Below are 17,718 nucleotides of genomic sequence, written 5' to 3'. Positions count from 1 at the left end.
CAGAACTTCGGCTCTTTCCGCCAACACTTCGGGGGAAAGACGGCTTCGGCTTTTTCCGTCGGCGCTTCGGCTCCTTCCGGCGTCGGGAACCGAAAAGGGAGGGAGGACGGAGACGAGGTGGGTCAAGGGAAGGGATCCGGGGGACGGGCGGCGTCCCGGACCCCCCCAGGCGCTCCGGGTAGGGGAGTGGAGGAAAAGAAAGGCCGAGCTCGCGGAAGGCTTAAGAAGGCGGCGCGAGACAAAAGCAGCCAGCGAGGTGGCGGGTGCGCGCGGCTGCTGCGGAGGTTGGCAGCGCGGCTTGGTGCGCCTGCGCACAGCGGACGCGTTCGGGCGCGAGGTGGGCTGGTGCGCCTGCGTAGTAGGTGGGTCTTAGGCGAGGCTTCTCCGGGCGCTGGGAGGGAGCCGGGGCCCCCAGAGTCCTCAGTGCGCGTGCGCGAGACTTCCCTTCCCCCAGCGAGAGTCCCGGATTCCTGACAGTTAAGCGCGGCCGCCCTCTGCTGGTTGCCGTAGCAACCGTCTCCGCGCTGCGCAGTCCTGCCGCCGCGCAGGCGCAGCAGGCTGTGCGGAGGACACTCCGGGAGACCAAGTCTTGCGTTCCCGCCTCCCGGCCGAGGTTCCCCGTGTCCCCCGGGGGCCGCCCCCCGCTGGAGGCCCTTGAGTCCGGCTTCTCGCCGCGGACCGCCTTTTCCCCGGAGCACAGCTGCTGCTCCCCTCCCACCGCTGCCTCGGGGGGCTCATGACACCCTGTCTCCCCAACCTCCCGCTTCCTGGACCCCCCCCCTCCCCAAGGTCCCGTCACCGTCTCCGTGGCAACGGCCACGCCCTCCCAGGAAGAGGCCGGGGCGTAGTTTATTCCAAATTTTATCATCTCTTTAATTTAAATTCTCTGAATAATTAATTCTCTGTCTCATGTGGACTAGGGAGGGGGGGTCCGGAAGGCGGGTCCTCGGTCTGGGCTGGGGGGGTCGGAGACCGAGTGTATGTACAGTGTCCCCGCCCTTTCCCCCCGGGAGGGAGGGCCCGGTGCGGGCGGGAGGGGTGCCGGTGTGGAGGGAAGAGCAGGACCGGGCCCCTGGGAGCCTGGCCACGGGAGGAGACCCCACCCCCAGCCCTGGGAAGGGGAAGGGTGCTGGGAACGTGGGGAGCAAGGACGGCGGGGCTCTGTACCAGGGACCTGGGGTGCGAGTGGGGGGTCCGCAGGAGGGGGGGGAGAGGCACACGCAGGAGCACGCCGCCCGCCCCCCAGGCCTGGCGAGGGGCACCCGCGTGCACAGCTCGCCGGGCGGGGCGGGGCGGGGCCGGGCCAGGGCGCATCACCGCTTGAAGCGGTAGGTGATGGGCAGCAGCAGCTTGCTCTTCTTGAGGGCCTGCACCTTCTTGAGCGTCTCGTCGTCCAGGGCCAGGAAGCAGCGGCGCGAATACTCGAGCAGCCGCTCCTTGGACGGGTCGAACTCGCCCACCTCGGCCAGCTTCTCGGGCGCCACGATGAGCAGCTCGGCGATGGGCGTGGTCAGCGCCACGGTGTTGCGGTCCACGCGGTGGTGCTCGAAGGCCCGCGACATGCTCTTGAGCTTCTGGAAGGTGCCCAGGATCTTCTTGTAGCGGCACAGCACGCCGTCCGCGTCCTTCACTGCAGGGCGAGCGGGGCGCTGAGAGGCAGCATGGGGGGCGGGGGGCGATGGGGAGAGTGGGGCGGGGGAAAGGGGGGGCAGGCGTGGGGACGAGAGACAGGGGACCCGGGGCAGCTGAGAGGCAGCATGGGGGGCGGGGGGCGATGGGGAGAGTGGGGCGGGGGAAAGGGGGGGCAGGCGTGGGGTCAAGAGACAGGGGACCCCGGGCAGCTGAGAGGCAGGCATGGGGGTGATGTGGAGAAAGGGGGGGCAGGCGTGGGGACAAGAGACAGACGGGCCCGAGGCCCAAACAGCCTCGATGTTGGGAGGTGGGGGGCTAACGGGCGGAGGGAGACGGGAGGGTGAGGGTGAGAAGCCCCATGCAGGACCGGCCAGAGCAAAATGGCAGAGGCGCGAAAGAGATTGGAGCAGGTGGGAGAAATTGAGGCAGAATTGGGAGGAAGGCGGGAGTGGGGAGGTGAAAGGGGGTGGGGGGAGCTCCAGAGCTGCTCGGAGGCCTGGGGAAGCTGGACCAAAGGGAAAGACCAGCCAGGACCACAGGATCCAGGATCGGGTCTGCTCAAGACACAACAACCCCCCCTCAGGCCCCCCCACTTCGCCCCTGCGCCCCCCTCACCCCGCTGCCGCTCCCGGGCCTTGGGCTTCCCGAAGCGCCTGCGGCCGGCGCCTCCCTTCTGCTTCTGCCGCCGCCGCTCCGGGTTGCTGCCTTCCTCCGACGCCCCGCTCAGCGAGGAGGCGGCCGACTCCGGGTCCGAGGCCTCGCCCGCTGCCCCGGCCCGGCCGTCGCCCTCAGCCCGCCTGGGCCCCGGCTTCACCCGGCAGTGGTCCTCTGGGGAGAGGTGGGGAGACAGGCGCACGTGACCTTCAGGAACAGGAGGGAGGCGGCCGTCACATCACACAGGTCCCTGCCCAGGTGGCTGGCTGCAGGACGGTCAGCTGGGCTTTGGGGACAGGGGTTGTGGGTGGGGCTTGGTTGAGGATGCTCAGCAGACTCCTAAACTTGGTGGGGAGAGGTCTGGGGGAGCCCCGACCGGTTTGGCTCAGTGGATAGAGCGTCGGCCTGCGGACTGAAGGGTCCCAGGTTTGATTCCGGCCAAGGGCATGTACCTTGGTTGCGGGCACATCCCCGGTGGGGGGAGTGCAGGAGGCAGCTGATGGATGTTTCTCTCTATCCCTCTCCCTCTCTGTAATAAATCAATACAAAGTATATATATGAAAATAAAAACAATAGCTGAGCGTTGACCTAGGAACCAGGAGGTTCCTGTTTGATCCCGATCAGGACACATATCTGGGTTTCAGATTCAGTCCCCAGTGGGGCGTGCAGGAGGCAGCCGATCAGTGATTCTCTCTCATCGTTAACGTTTCTCTCTCTCTCTCTCCCCCTCTCTCTGAAATCAATAAACCTATTTTAGATGATGAAAAGATTTGGCGAAGGAAAGCCCGGACCACCTGGGGGAAGGGGCGGCCAGAAGCAGGAAGGAAGCTGTGGTCCCGAAGGCAGAGAGGCCGGGTCCCCACTGGCCACCAGAGCATGAGTGTGTGGGCGAGCAGGGTGGGAGCGGGGGGCCTGGGCCCAGGAGGGGTGGGGAGGGCACTGCCCCCCGCCGGCGCCCTCACCTGCGTCCATCCGCGCGGAAGAGATGAACTTGTCCAGCTGGCAGCGCAGGAAGTCCCTCTCCTCCTCCAGGTCCTCGATGCGCTTCTGCAGCCACGAGTTCCGCTCCAGGGCCATGTGCAGCTGCGCCCTGACGCCGCTCATCAGGGCCGCGGTGGGCGACGCGGCCTCGGGGGGCTCTAGGGCGGAGAGCGGGGACCCTGGTCACACACCCCTCCCCCCTCCCACTGCAGTGGCTCCTGTCCCCCTCCCCCAGCTCACCCTCGAAGCTCCCCCGAGAGGGGCTCAGGCTGTAGAAGAGCTGGGGGTCCAGGTGGGGCGCCTCCTCCAGGGGGATGGAGATCGCGAAGGCCTCATCGTCCTTCTTCACTGGAGAGGAGAGAAGGGGGGTCGGCCCAGGGAAGAGCCCCCCTTCCTTCCTTCCTTCCCCGGTCCCAGGCCCAGCCCCGGGGAGAAGAGGGCGGGTGGGGCAGGGCCCAGCGTCCTCACGCGTCCTCCTCCGGCTGCTCCGGTCGTTCATGGCGCGGCCTCCCGCGGACCCGGGCCGCCGAGCACCTCAGGGACCCTGGACGGAAAGAGCGGACACCCCAGGAGGTGGGCTGGCTCCTCGGGACTGAGGGGGGCTCCTGGGTCTGATGGAGGGGGGGACCCAGAGCTCTCGGGGCTGCTGAGGGAGGACTCCGGGGTACCGGGGCAGGAGCGCGGGGCCGTGGAGGGGACATCCTGGCCAGGAGGGGTCACCCCGGCGGCCCACAGGTGCGTGGGGAGACGACCCCAACTTCCAGGCCTGGGGTGCGGGTCCAGCCCACGCGCCTCCCCCGCGCTCGCGGCCGCCAGCATGCCCTTCCCCGTGGGGTGGGAGGCTGGGCGCGTGCGCAGTGCGGGGGAAGGTCACGCGCGGGGATGCGCCCCCGCCCTTTGTCCCGCGGGCGGAGGACGGAGGTGGCCAGAGGTCCCGACGCGGGGTGCCCCAGCCCGCCCCCCGCAGTGCCCGGGCCCCGCGCTCACCCACCCCGGGCGCGCGGAATCCGGCCGGGGAGCCGAGCGCGGCGGCGGCGCCCATGCCCGGCGGCGGGGAGCGTCTGCGAAGCGCCGCGGGGAGCGGGGGGAAGCGCCCACCCTCCGGCGGGGGCGGCGAGGCGGGCGGGACGCGCTCCGCATCCGCCGGTCGGCGCGCCTCCCCCGGCAGCCCGGCCCCAGGTGAGCACCGCCCGATGCGGCGGAGACCCGGGCCGCACTTGCGCGACGGCCCCTCGCAGCCCCCGCCCCCGCCCTCCGCCAGGCGCGGGCAGGGAACGTCGTGAAATTCCCGATTCCTGCAGAGCCGCTGGCTCCGGGGCCCCCGGGTGGTGGCCGCGCGCCCAGTCGGGTGGGGGACAGTCAGGAAAGTTAGAGGCCGGAGAGGGGGTCCCCCTAAACGATCCGCTGAGGCTCACGGCCCCCCAGGACCCTGGGGGAGGGAGTGCCCCTCCCTGCAAAGAGGGGCCTGGAACCCCCGCCCAGCCCCGTGGGTGAGGACCGGCTCCGGAGCGTGCAGACCTGGGGCCCGGCCGCCGCAGCTCCGGCTCAGTTTACTCACCTGTAAAGTGGGGCGGGTGCAGTGACGTCACACGCAGGCGCCCCGCCCCGCGCACGGCACAGTCGGGGCTGGAGATGAAGGGCGGGCACCGTTATCCGCGGATGCCGCGGGAGGTTTCTCTCCTTCGGGGGCCGGCTTGTTTGTTCTTCCGCTCAAAACGGGGTGCGGAGAAGCGACCCGGCACCGAGCAGAGGCCCAGAAAGGTTTCTGGAGAAGCCGGGGCTCATCCCGCGCCGCTGCAGCTCCGCCCGCCTCTCCTCCCCCCTGTTCGCCGGAGCCTCCGCGCCCTGGGAGCGGTGCCAGCCCTCCCGGGAGCGCAGCGGGAGCCCTGCGGGGGGAGGACTGGATGGCTGTGCCCGGCTCCTGCCCGCTTCCTGGTACAAACAAGTGCAGCTTCACCGGAGCGCCCTGGCCGTGTGGCTAGCTGGTTAGAGCGCCCTCCCCTGCGGCGCAGGGTCTGGGCTTCTGTCCCCCGCCAGGCACATGCCCAGGTTTTGATCCCTGGTCGGGGCATTCACGGGAGGGAACAGATGCGCTCTCTGGAATCAATGAGAAACATATGTTCGGGTGAGGAGATTTTATTTATTTGTTTAAAAATATCTCACTCGAGGATTTTTTTCCATTGGTTTTTAGAAAGAGTGGGAGAGAGAAGGGAAAGAAACATCGATGTGAGAGAAACACATGGGTGGGTTGCCTCCTGCACGAGCCCTGACCAGGGCCCTGCAAAGTACATGCCAGGCCAATGCTCTATCCACTGAGCCACACCAGCCAGGGCAGGATTTTTTTTTTTTTTTTTTAAGTCCAAGGGAGGCATCTGCCCTAGGTGGGGGCTTTTCACACCACAGGCCATGGGCGGAGAATTCAAGATCGTAGGTTGGATCAGCCATTAACAAGTCACACCTGAGCCCCGACTGGCAGGACAGTTGGCTCGGCATCTTCCCATCATGGAAAGGCTGCTCTTCGGTTTCCAGTCAGGGCCCAGGGGCTGGGGTTTCAGGCTTGGCCACCGCCAGGGGGCGCAGGAGGCAGCCACTGATGCCGTGCCCTCACATTGATGGTTCATTCCCTCTTCCTCTCCCTTCCTCTCTCTCACTCAAAATCAGTTTAAAATATTTTTGAAAGAAGTCATAGGCCCGGCTGGTGTGGCTCAGGGGCTGAGCGTCGACCTCTGAACCTGGAGGTCCCAGTTCGATCCCCAGTGTGGGGTGTGCAGGAGGCAGCCGATCCATGATTTTCATCATTGATGCTTCTCTCTCTCTCTCCCTCTCCCTTCCTCTCTGAAATCAATAAAAAATATTTTAAAAAAATAAAAACAATTGCCCTCACTGGTTTGGCTCAGTGGATAGAGCGTCAGCCTGCGGACTGAAGGATTCCGGTCAAGGGCACAGGCCGGTGTTGCGGGCTCGATCCCCAGTGTGGGGCGTGCAGGAGGCAGCCGATCCACGATTCTCATCATTGATGTTCCTCTCTCTCTTCCTCTCTGAAATCAATTTTTAAAATTATATTATTAAAAAACAAAACAGCCGAAACCGGTTTGGCTCAGTGGTAGAGCGTCGGTCGGTCTGCGGACTGAAAGGTCCCAGGTTCGATTCCGGTCAAGGGCATGTACCTTGGTTGTGGGCACATCCCCAGTAGGGGGTGTGCAGGAGGCAGCTGGTCGATGTCTCTCATTGGCGTTTCTAGCTCTCTAGCTCTCTCTCTTCCTCTCTGTAAAATATCAATAAAATATATTTAAAAAAAAAAAAAAAGGAACACGTGGAAATCTTTAAAAAAAAAAACTAAAAAAAAACCTGCCTATGACACATGTCCTTCCTTCGGGGTCAAGCACAGACGAACCCCTTCCCCAGCCAGACAAGCCAAAGCCCCACGGGGCCACGCACTTGCCGAGTCTCCCTGCCAGGCAGCGGATTGGACAAGCCTGGGTCTGGCCCTGGCTGGTGTGGCTCAGTGGATAGAGCATGGGCCTGCAGACTGAAGGGTCCCAGGTTCTATACCGGCCAAGGGCACATGCCTAGGTTGCGGGCTCAGTCCCCAGTAGGGGGCATGCAAGAGGCAGCTAATCAATGATTCTCATCATTGATGTTTCTCTCTCCCCCCTCTCTCTTTCTCTCTAAAATAAATATATATATATATATTAAAAAAAAAAAAAAAAAAAAAGAAGAAGCCTCTAGTGCACAAAGTAGAAAACGGGTTTATTGGGTGTCTACTCTCAGGCCCTGTCTGGGAGGTTGGGGGGGGGGGGATAGAGCAGGTCTGGAGCCCCGCCCCCAACATCCATCCGCGCGGAGGCCTCAGCAAGATGGAGTGGATTCGGGATGGCCCCCAGCCACATCTGCAGGCCGGGGAATGTCCGCGCCCAGCCTGGCACAGACGATGCCACTGAGGCTGGAGGCTCCACTCTGAGGACTGAGGTCTCATTCCCGTCTTGTCTCCAAACCACAGGGACCCCCGGCCGCTCCGGAGCCCCTCCCTCTGAGGGCCTTGGCCTCCGCAGCAGGCGGGTCTGTGTTTGCGTCCAGCCTCGGGGGCCCTCTGGGTGTCTGAGGACCCCAGGGGTCCAGGCTCCCCCAGATGCCGAGGTACCAGGGGGTGCCCTGCAGCCCGGCCCGGCTCAAGGGTGCTTCCACCGGGTGTGCTTCTGCAGCGTGTTCTGGTCCATAAACCGGCGCGGGCAGTGCGGGCACGGGAACGGGCGCTCCCCAGAGTGGACCCGGCTGTGCTGGGCCAGCTCGCCCGCCTCCCGGAAGCGGCGCGGGCAGAGCGGGCAGCCGTGGGGCCGCCCCCCGCCGGCCCGGTGGATGGAGTGGTGGCGCGCCAGGTGGCTGGCCCTCTTGAACGCCTTCCCGCAGGTGTCGCACTCGAAGGGCTTCACCTGCGAGTGCGTGATGCTGTGTCGCTGCAGGTAGGACATGTACTCGAACACGCGGGAGCACACGGGGCAGCTGTAGCCCTTTTTCGGGGCGGAAGTCCCAGCGGGCCCGGGCTGCCTCGGCGCCTCCTCCTCCTCCTCCTCCACCAGCGCGGTGTACGGGACGCCCTGGGTGTCAATGAGCAGGTAGCGGCTGGGCCTCGGAGGGGACGAGGGCTGGGGGGATCCCGTGGAGGAGGAAGGTCCGGGTTCCGGGGACCGGCCTGCCCCCGGGGGCGGGTCCTCCATGGCCGCTGCCGAGGGCAGCGCCGGGGGCTGAGGGCAGGGGGGCGGCAGCACCAGCATCCGGAGGGTGGCTGAGGCCTGGCGGGTGGGAGAGAGGGGCCGTTATACGGAGGAGGGAAGCTGGGCCCGGGCTCCATCCGCTCCCCTCTGGGGACCCTGCCCGGACGCCTGCATCCTCCATCTTCTCCAGTCCCTGCGCCCCGGCCTCTGGAAGGCTCCCACGGCCTCCCCTCCCTGAGAAGCCCCTGCTATGGCCGGTCCGCCACCCACGGGCACAGCAGGACCTGCTGCCTTCCCTTCTGGCGCCCCCAGGCCACCGGGTGCGCCTCTCTGCTGCCTCCCCACCCATCAGACCTCCCGGCCTCCTGGTCCCTCCTCTGCCGCCCCCGATCCCGCTGGGCCATGCCACCCAGGAGCCCGCCTGCCCCCCTGCACACCCACCCTTCTCCGAGGTGCCACCTCGGGGCCGGCCGCCGCGTGGCCACCTCCCTGCACCCCTCGGGCCACTCCCGCCGGGCTCGCCCGTCCCCCCGAATCCTCCTAGTCCCGGCTCCCCCGGGGCCCACCCGCGCCCGCCGCCCCGCCGGGTGTGGGCAGAGCCCCCGGAGCAGCCGCCCCGCCCCTTCGCGGGCGCCCGCCGCCTCCCGGCCCCCGTACCCGGTGCAGCAGCCTCTCCAGTCCGGGCGGTACGGAACGGGCCCGGGCTACCCCCGCGGCGGCGGGACGGGGGTGTGCGGGAAGCTCTGCGGGTCCCCCAGGGGCTGGCGACGCCGCTAAGGGGACCGCGGACCGGGGGACAGAGAAGAGGGTCCAGGGGAGGGAGGGAGGGGAGCGGGGCGCTGGCGCCCCCGGGAAAGTGCTCCGGCCAGAAACACGCGCCCACAGAAAGGTTCCCAGGCGCCTGCGGCCCTGCCGCCGCGCGCCCCGGACGCAAATGAGGACTCCATGGCGCGGTGCGGAATGTTTATTGAGAACGGGGGGCGGGGCGGGAGGGCAGACACATCAGGGGCCGCGCGTGTGCTCTGGTCAAGCCTCCACGCGTCCGGGACCACGGCTCCCCGCTTGGGAGCAGAACACCGGGGCTCGGAGAGAGCAAGTCCCCGGCAAAGGCTCCCGGGCGGCGGGGCGGGCACCGGGCCCAGGAGGGGCAGCGCCTGGGCTCACATCACAGTCAGGGAGGGTGGGGGGGATCGGGGGATGGAGGAAGGAATGACGGCTCTCCCTCGGGACAGAGGGGGACACTGAGGCCCGGGGTAAGGCACTAGCCTCAGCAGCGCCAGGGAGTGTGTGTGCGGACGCCGAGGCCCAGCGCCGGGCCGGGCTCAGTGGAGGCTCATGTGCTGCGCCAGCTCCGCGGCGTCCTGGAAGCGGCGCGGGCAGAGCGGGCAGGTGTGCGGCGGGCCGGCGCGGGCGCGGTGCGTGGCGCGGTGCCGGGACAGGTGGCTGGAGCGCTTGAAGGCCTTGCCGCAGGCGGCGCACGTGAAGGGCTTGAGGTCCGAGTGCGACACGCGGTGGCTCTGCAGCCGCAGCGGGCTGGCAAAGACGCGGCCGCACTCCGGGCAGTTGTAGCCCTTGCGGGGCGGGGGCTCCACCGGAGACGGCTCGCGGGGGGGCGGGCTGGGCGGCGGCTCCTCGGGCGGCGCCGTGTACGTGTAGGGGACCCCGTTGGCGTCGATGAGCAGGTGGGCGGGCGTCGGCGGCAGGGGCGCCGCCACCGCGGGAGGAGTGGAGGGAGGGCTGTCTGCCTTGGGGGACGGCGGGTCCATGGCCTCCGGCGAGGAGGAGCGAGGGTGGGGCGGCCGCGGGGGCAGCAGCAGCATCTGGAGCGACAACTGGGGGCGACGGAGAGGGGGAGAAGTTAGCCTCCCGGAGGACGCGGGCCCCTCTCACTGCTGCACCCCTGCACCCCGACCCACCTCCCTGCAACAGACACTGCCTGCAGCCAGCGCGCTCCGTGCCACCCAGGCCCCCCACCTGTTCCTGCGGGGGCCCCCTCTAACCCCCCGACCCCTCAGAGGGCCAGTCCCGCCTCTCCCTACTCACAGCGGCCCGACTCCGGGCACGTCTAGTCCCCTCTTTACTTCGGGGCTCCTTTCATCTCAGGCCCGGGCCTTCGGGATTGGGGTGCAGGGCGCTCGCTCCCTCTTCCTCCCAGCCCCCCCCCCCCATCCCCCGGACCCCGCGGCAGGGCCCCCCGGCTCTCCATCCCGCCAGGTGCGCTGAAAACCCTCCTATCCCCAGGGACACCCGTCTCTCACCTTCCTCTCCAGCTACAACCCCCGAGCCCCACTGACCTAGTTCCCCACTTTCCCCGCGGCTCCTACACCCGCTCCCCGCGTAGCACCTCCCCGCCCCGCCCCGCCCCGCTCCCTGCCCAGCGGCGGCCCTTCCCGGCGGCGCCCCCTAGACTGCGGCCCCAGCATCCGCCCGCTTCCCGCCTCCCGAGGACCCCGCACACGTGCTCCTCCCCGTCCCGGTCTGCACCCCGGGTTCGGGATTCCCCTTCCGAAACTACTCCGCCCAGCCCCCCGCGCCCTCCTTCCGGTGGGAAGCGGGCATCTGTCTTCAGGTCTCCGCCCCTCGCCCCGCTATACCCAGCAGCCCCCCCCCCCCGCCACCCGCACTTCCTGGGTGCATTCCGGGGTCCCCGCGCCCTTTCCCTTCGGCCGGCGCCTCCGTCCCCACCCCCACCCCAACCCCGGCTCCGTCCGACGCCCCGCCCCACCCCCACCGGGAGCGCCGGCCCCCTTCCCGCCCCGCCCGGTTTTGCGCGGGCCCCGGGCCGGAACGGGCTCCTCCCTCCGTCCCGGCCCCCGTACCCGGTGCGGCGGCCTCTCGGGTCCGGAGGAGCAGGCCGAGGTCCCCGGAGGCCCGGGTTCCCCCTCGCGAGCGCCGGCGGCGGCGGAACCAAGACTTCCGGGAGTTCCGGGCCGCCGGCGCCGGCGACGCGAGCGCAGGGGGCGCGGGCGTGGGGGCGCGGGGAGCGGCGGCGTCCCTGGGAAACGGCGCCGGCTGGAAACGCGCGCTCGGCCACAAAGGTTCCGCCGCCCTACTGCCCGCCTTTGCCCAGCGCCCTGCGGGGGAAGGAAGGGGGACACGGAGGGCGGGAGTGGGGGCGCGAGAAGCACAGAAGCCCGCCCCCTACCCCCCTCTCATCCCTGACAGGCACCGTCCGGGTAGCTGTGACAGGGATTGATTGATAAGCGAGGGGTCAGGCTCGGTGAGTCAGCCCGAAGTGCCAATAGGAATGGGCGCGCCTGAGCTATTCCCTTTCCACTGGGCGCCCCCTGAGCAACGGGAGGGACATGTCTGTGTGTGGGCCCTGGGAGGGGCATGAGCAAAAAAAAATCTCTGTTTGAGAACCACAGATAAGCATACACACATACACATACATGTTCCAGATATATTACACCGGTGCATGTATGTGTGTCTGTATAAGCATGCCCAGACACTCACATGCGTGTAAACATGTCAGAGCCATGCACGTGTGTGTGTATGTATGTACGTGTGTGTATACAGATTTACATGTATGTTAGCGGGTGATGAGTACCTTGAGGAAGCATGTAGAGAGGAGACTGGGACATGATACTATGTACGTATTCAGTGCCGACCTCACCAACAGGTGACATCGGTGGAGAGATGTGGAGGGTGAGAGATTAGCCCTGCTGGTATTGGAGCCCAAAGCATTCCCACCAGTGAGAGCACTGAGAGCAGGGCCCTTAGTGGGCAAAGGTGGGCAGTGGGGAGGTAGAACCTTTGTGGCCGAGCAAGGGAGCCCCGAGTAACTGGGCTGATGAGGTGGAACTGAGAAGTTGTAGGATCTTTATCATCACAATCACCACCTCCATCATCACCATCACCATGACCACCATGACCGTTATCATCACTACCGTCATCATCACTATTATCATCATCACCACCCCCATTATCACTAATATCACCATCATCATCACCATCATCCTTATCACCATCATCATCGCTATTATCATCACCATCATTACCACCACCTTCATCACTGCCTCCACCATCATCTCCATATCGACTCCAGCTTATGGCAGTAATGCTTAATCCCTTCACCCTTATCACTCGAGCTAGGGCAAGAGACTAGATCTTATTTGTTCTCACCATCATCATCACCACCACCACATCCATCACAACCACCACAATCATCTCCAGCATCACCATCACCACTTCCAAATCACCTCTAGCACCATCACTGTCATCACCATCACCATCATCATCTCAGAAGCACTCGGGCATTTCATCCTTCATAGCAGGAAGTGAAAGCAAGCTGAGGCGATGAAGACTGGACCTCCTGATTCTGTCTGTGTGTGTGTCTCTCCCCTCCCACCCCCCCCAGGTTGGCGGGCTGTTACCTCACTCCTGGCTGCTGTGAGGACCTCTCTGGGGTTCTTATCAGCAACGGAAACCTGAGGACTCTGAAGCTAGGGGACAACAAAATACAAGATGCGGGTGTCAGACAATTATGTGGGGCGTTGAGGCACCCTAACTGTAAACTGGAGAATCTCGGGTGAGTGTGTGCTGACGGTCTTTGTGGGTAAGCTTCCCGTTTCAAGAAGAGGAAGAGCTGGGGATTCCCAGCACGGAAGGGTCCGGAACCAAGTAAAATGCTGTCCTGGGAGAGCAGGGGCTCCCGGTCTGGGCACTGCGTGGTGACATTTGGGACTGGATCGCTGTGTTGTGACGGGGAGAGGGGACTGTCCTGTGCACTGTGGGACGTTAGGCTGCGACCCTGGCTTCTTCCTTTAATATATATATTTGATTTTTTTTTACTGAGAGGAAGGGAGAGGGCCAGAGAGTTAGAAACATTGACCAGCTGCCTCCTGCACACACCCCACTGGAGCTGTACCCGCAACCAAGGTACATGCTCTTGACCGGAACCGAACCTGGGACCCTCCAGTCTGCAGGCTGACACTGGATCCACTGAGCCACACCAGTCAGGGCCTGGCTTCTTTCTACCCACCAGCTGCCAGTTGTATCCGCCAGTGTGTTGGATGTCTCCTGACATTGCCATGTGTCCCCCAGGGGACACAAGGGGCCCCGTTGAAAACCACCGGTCGAGACCACCAAGTCTCCTGCTCAGATGCGTGGAAGGGGTGTTTCGTGATACTGCGCATCCCAGCACAGCCATAGCGGGGCGGTCCCCCTGGTGTGCTTCTCTGTGGCAGGCTGGAGCTGTGTGAGCTCACCGCTGCCTGCTGCGAGGACCTGGCCTCAGCCCTCACTGTCTGCAAGTCCCTGCGGGGCCTCAACCTGGAATGGAACAGCCTGGACCGCGAAGGCATGGCGGTGCTGTGTGAAGCCCTGGGCCACCAGGACTGTGCCCTGCAGCTGCTCGGGTGTGGAAGCATGGACCTGTGGACTGAAGGGTCCCAGGTTCGATTCTGGTCAAGGCCATGTACCTTGGTTGGGGACACATCCCCAGTGGGGGGTTGGTGCAGGAGGCAGCTGATCGATGTTTCTCTCTCATTGATGTTTCTAACTCTCTATCCCTCTCCCTTCCTCTCTGTAAGATATTAAATTAAATTTTAAAAAGAGTAGTACTTAGTATTGTTTAGAGTGGACCTAATGAACACCTGTAGAGGGAATACTTGGCTCCCTTCCAGATGCTAGGCCCCTGAAAGAGCAAAATGGTGCATCTTGCTCCTGTTCATGTAGCCACTCTACAGGAAGGATTTGTGCTTTCTCTTAAAAAAAAAAAAAAAAATATATATATATATATATATATATATATATATATATATATATATATATATATATTTTAATGTAATGTATTGGGGGTGGCATTGGTTAATAAAATCATACAGGTTTCAGGCACACAGTTCTACACTATATCATGTTCATATTGTACTATAGGCCCAGTGCATGAATTTGTGCACTGGCCTGGCCTGCACCTTCTCACAATTTGGAACACCTTGGCTGTTCAGACTGCTGGTTTTGGTCTGATCCCAGCAGGCTAGGCTGAGGGACACCACCGGTGCACAAATCCGTGCACCAGGCCTCTAGTCTATGATAATAAAAGTATAATATGCTAATTAGACTGGATGTCTTTCTGGACGACCTACTGGAAGAAGCTGGGGCTGCGAGAAAAGCCCAGGACCCAGGAGCTGGAAGGAAGCCAGTGCTGGCAGCCAGGGGAAGGAAGGCCTACTCTCACATGAATTTTGTGCATCGGACCTCTAGCATGCACATAAGATCTTTGGTTAATCTCTTCCCACCCTCCTCCCTTCCCTCTGAGATTCATCAGTCTGTTCCATGTTTCCACGCCTGTGTGTTGAGTGTCTGCTTCCTGGGGTCAGTGCATGTCATAGCTACCAGTCAAATGGTCGAATGGTCGCTTAAGCTTTTATATATATAGATTGTGTGTTTACTTCTACCCCAAGTCAAAATTCCTTCCATCACCATTTATTCCCCCTTTACTTCCCTAACCCCCTTCCCTCTGGCGATCATCGCACTGTTGTCTGCGTCCAGGAGTCTTTCTTTTTTTCTTTGCTTAACCCCTTCACCCTTCTCACTCAGGCCCCAACCCACTCCCCTCTGACAACTGTCAGTCTATGCTCTGTGTCCATGAGTCTGGCTCCACTTCTCACCTTCCGTGCAAGTATCCCAGCGGTGTCTAGGGGAGAGAGGCATTGGGGTGCAGAGAGGGCAACGATGTCTATCTCCCCAGGCTGGACAAAGATGCATTTGACGAGGAAACGCAGAACCTGCTGAGGGCTGTGGAAGAGAAGAACCTCCAACTGACCATTTGCACTAAACCTTGGGACAGAGATGAGCTGATGCTGAAAGGTGTGTTCGTCTGACAGGGAGCACCCGGGCGTCATCTCCTCCGGGCACATCCAGTCCTGCAACCTGGCCACCGTGGCGGTGGGCGCTGGGAGCTCCTAGCTGCTCCTCCACAGCCTTCTAGCCAAGTCACTGTGGCATGTGAGTCAGTGGGGCCCTGCCGTCCGTGCCCGAGACCTCAATCCCCCATCCCTGAAATTCCCACCCCACCTGGTAATGCTTAGAAGAACAGACACATTAAAGGGATACACACTTTGAAAAGCATGCCTTCACCGTCTTCATGGATGTCTTTGAACGCGGGAGCGTGGGTTTGAGGGGACCGCCATCCTCAGACACTTCTGATGGAGAAGTGATGCTACAAGGGGCCCATGGGTTTTAGATACCATCGTTATTAGGACAGCAAACATCCACCCACACGTGGCATTGTTAGTTCTCTGGTCTCAAGTTAGATTTTTAAAAACAAAATTTTATTGATTTTTTTTTTTTTTTTTTACAGAGACGAACAGAGAAGGATAAAGAGTTAGAAACATCAATGAGAGAAAAACGTCAACCAGCTGCCTCCTGCACACCTCCTATTGGTGATGTGCCTGCAACTAAGGTACATGGCCTTGACCGGAATCGAACCTGGGACTCTTTGGTCTGCAGGCCAACTGAACCAAACTGGCTAGGGCTAAAATATTTTGTAAGAAGTCCCCGTCCTGCCAAAACCGGTTTGGCTCAGTGGATAGAGCATCGACCTGCAGATTGAAAGGTTCCAGGTTCAATTCCAGTCAAGGGCATGTATCTTGGTTGGGAGTACATCCCAGATAGAGAGTGTGCAGGAGGCAGCTGGTCAATGTTTCTTTCATCTATGTTTCTAGGTCTCTATCCCTCTCCCTTCCTCTCTGTAAAAAATCAATAAAATATATTTTTAAAAAATAAAAGAAGATGGTAAGCTAAGGCTGTAGACTTCACCCTGAAACTCCGCCCCATCCAAGCTGAGCACAGAGGCTTTTACAATTTTCCAAGTCTAGTTGAATAAGGCTGTCTCCTGGCATAGACACAGCTGATCCTCACAGCCAATTGGCCCGTAGATCAGTTCCTCCCAGTGATACCAACAACAATCAAGACTTAACTACAACAAGACTATACAGGCAGTTCACAAAAGGGGGCACCAAGAGTGTCAACCTCAGGTAACTGGGAGACTGACCCACTGAACCATAAAGGACACCTTAGCACACAAAGCCACCCTACCAACTCAGGGAAGCAGCGAAAATGCCGAGACAAGGAAACAGATCACAAACGAAAGAAATGGAGGAAAAGAAGGGACTGGATATAGACTTCAAAACCACACTTATAAGGTTTTTCAAGAATTTCCTAAAAAAGGCCAACAAAATAAATGAGACCTATGAGGATATGAGAAGGGATCAACTAGAAATAATAAGGAATCAACTAGAAATAAAGAATACATTGTCTGAAATAAAAAATATTACAGAGTCCGAAACACAGAATGGAAGATCACAAGAATCAAGTCAAAGATTTGGAACATAAAGAGCCAGAAGACACTCCTCGACAGAAGCAAGAAGACAAGAGAATCCAGAAAGTTGAAGATAATGTAAGAAATCTCTGGGACAACTTCAAGCGAACCAACATCAGAATTATGGGGGTCCCAATAGAAGAGAGAGAGCAAGAGACCAAAAACATACTGGAAGAAATAGTGACAGAAAACTTCCCCCACCTGGTGAAATAATTAGACTTACAAGTCCAGGAAGCGCACAGAACCCCAAACAAAAGAAATCCAAAGAAGACCACACCAAGACACATCATAATTAAAATTCCAAGAGCAAAAGACACAGAGAGAATATTAAAAGCAGCAAGAGCAAAGCAGGTAGTTACCTATAAAGGAGCACCCATACGATTGTCAGCTAATTTCTCAACAGAAACCATGCAGGCCAGACGGGAATGGGCGAAAAATATTCAAGGTGATAAATAGCAAGAACCTACAGCCAAAAATACTCTACCCAGCAAAGCTATCACTCAGAATCGAAGGCCAGATAAAGAGCTTCACAAATAAAAAAAAAAAGCTAAAGGAGTTCATCACCGCCAAACTAGAATTATATGAATTGCTGAAGGGGGTTCTTTAGGAAGAGGAAGAAAATAAAGATAAAAATTATGAACAACAAATATATAACTATCAACAAGTGAATCTAAAAACCAAGGGAATAAAACAATTTGATGATCAAAATTAACTGGTGAATATAATGGAATCAGAGGGGGAATCCAAGATGGCTGCTCGGGTAGGCAACTAGCCGCAGCCGCACACAACAATTTTAATAAAATACAACTAAAATATAAAATGGACATTACCCAGAACTACAGGAAAGTCGACTGACTGGAAATCCTACAACGAGAAGCAAGGAGAAAACCAGAAGGAAGCGCGGAGGAGCTGTAAAAGCCTAAGGTACGGAGACACGCGGCGCACGCGGAGAGGACGGAGCCGGAGAGGAGGGAGGCCGAGTGCCTGGCGGGCGTTCCCTAGCGGAAAGGAGATAAAACTCCGACTGTGCTGGGCCCCTGACTGCTCTGAACCCCAGTTCTGGGCCAGACCCCGGGGACTCAGGCTCAGCCATAGGGAGCTGGGCTGTAAGTCGGAACCCCGGGGTAGCGGAGAAAGGAGGTCCCGGAGGCGCGCACACTGCCCCCAGAGAAGGGACGGTCGGCTGTGCCGCGGGATTGCCCTGACGGGAAGGAGACTGGGGCTCCAGACTGCTGTGAACGCCACCTCCAACTCCACTTCCAACTGAACTGAACCCCAATACCGGGCTCATTGGGGGAGAGCATAGACTGTTTGGCAGCAGGCGAAAATCGAGGGCACCTTTCTCTCAGAGGCGCGGGCAGCGAGCACTGAAGGACCCGCATAGGGCGGGGCTGACGGAAGCCAAAGCTGCAGGCT

At 61.1% G+C, this 17,718-nt stretch overlaps 4 protein-coding genes across 9 annotated transcripts; 1 reads left to right on the top strand and 3 right to left on the bottom strand.

Moving 5' to 3' along the window:
* Window positions 1-1,303: 1,303 nt before the first annotated feature.
* Window positions 1,304-3,858, bottom strand: CCDC106 (coiled-coil domain containing 106). Its single transcript, XM_084906596.1, has 5 exons — window positions 3,736-3,858; window positions 3,508-3,615; window positions 3,249-3,425; window positions 2,248-2,460; window positions 1,304-1,630 (listed from the first exon to the last, which is right to left on the bottom strand). The coding sequence occupies exons 1-5, from the start codon at window positions 3,764-3,766 to the stop codon at window positions 1,314-1,316; spliced, it is 846 nt and encodes a 281-aa protein (XP_084762722.1). The 5' UTR covers window positions 3,767-3,858; the 3' UTR covers window positions 1,304-1,313.
* Window positions 3,859-6,983: 3,125 nt separating this feature from the next.
* On the bottom strand, window positions 6,984-8,804 carry ZNF581 (zinc finger protein 581). 3 transcript variants are annotated; one of them, XM_084906621.1, is made up of 2 exons: window positions 8,637-8,804; window positions 6,984-8,057 (listed from the first exon to the last, which is right to left on the bottom strand). In XM_084906621.1, exon 2 carries the CDS (start codon window positions 8,037-8,039, stop codon window positions 7,437-7,439), a length of 603 nt encoding a protein of 200 aa, XP_084762747.1. In that variant the 5' UTR covers window positions 8,040-8,057; window positions 8,637-8,804; the 3' UTR covers window positions 6,984-7,436. The 3 variants fall into 3 exon arrangements, with proteins under 3 accessions (XP_084762747.1, XP_084762748.1, XP_084762746.1); XM_084906622.1 differs by lacking the exon at window positions 8,637-8,804 and adding an exon at window positions 8,546-8,588; XM_084906620.1 differs by lacking the exon at window positions 8,637-8,804 and adding an exon at window positions 8,421-8,548.
* Window positions 8,805-8,869: 65 nt separating this feature from the next.
* Window positions 8,870-15,047, top strand: LOC311633664 (NACHT, LRR and PYD domains-containing protein 9-like). The gene is made up of 4 exons (XM_084906647.1): window positions 8,870-8,932; window positions 12,340-12,510; window positions 13,169-13,339; window positions 14,671-15,047. Exons 1-4 carry the CDS (start codon window positions 8,925-8,927, stop codon window positions 14,801-14,803), a joined length of 483 nt encoding a protein of 160 aa, XP_084762773.1. The 5' UTR covers window positions 8,870-8,924; the 3' UTR covers window positions 14,804-15,047.
* ZNF580 (zinc finger protein 580) lies at window positions 8,930-10,977 on the bottom strand. Of its 4 annotated transcripts, none has more exons than XM_084906645.1 (2): window positions 10,799-10,977; window positions 8,930-9,811 (listed from the first exon to the last, which is right to left on the bottom strand). In XM_084906645.1, the coding sequence occupies exon 2, from the start codon at window positions 9,797-9,799 to the stop codon at window positions 9,302-9,304; it is 498 nt and encodes a 165-aa protein (XP_084762771.1). In that variant the 5' UTR covers window positions 9,800-9,811; window positions 10,799-10,977; the 3' UTR covers window positions 8,930-9,301. The 4 variants fall into 4 exon arrangements, with proteins under 4 accessions (XP_084762771.1, XP_084762770.1, XP_084762769.1 ...); XM_084906644.1 differs by lacking the exon at window positions 10,799-10,977 and adding an exon at window positions 10,464-10,487; XM_084906643.1 differs by lacking the exon at window positions 10,799-10,977 and adding an exon at window positions 10,274-10,356.
* Window positions 15,048-17,718: the final 2,671 nt, after the last annotated feature.

The sequence above is a fragment of the Pipistrellus hanaki genome (assembly GCF_964339955.1).
Source record: "Pipistrellus hanaki genome assembly, chromosome: 15".
NCBI lineage: Eukaryota > Metazoa > Chordata > Mammalia > Chiroptera > Vespertilionidae > Pipistrellus > Pipistrellus hanaki.
Note: the sequence above shows the minus strand (reverse complement) of the source record. Positions and strands in the feature narration are given on the sequence as shown.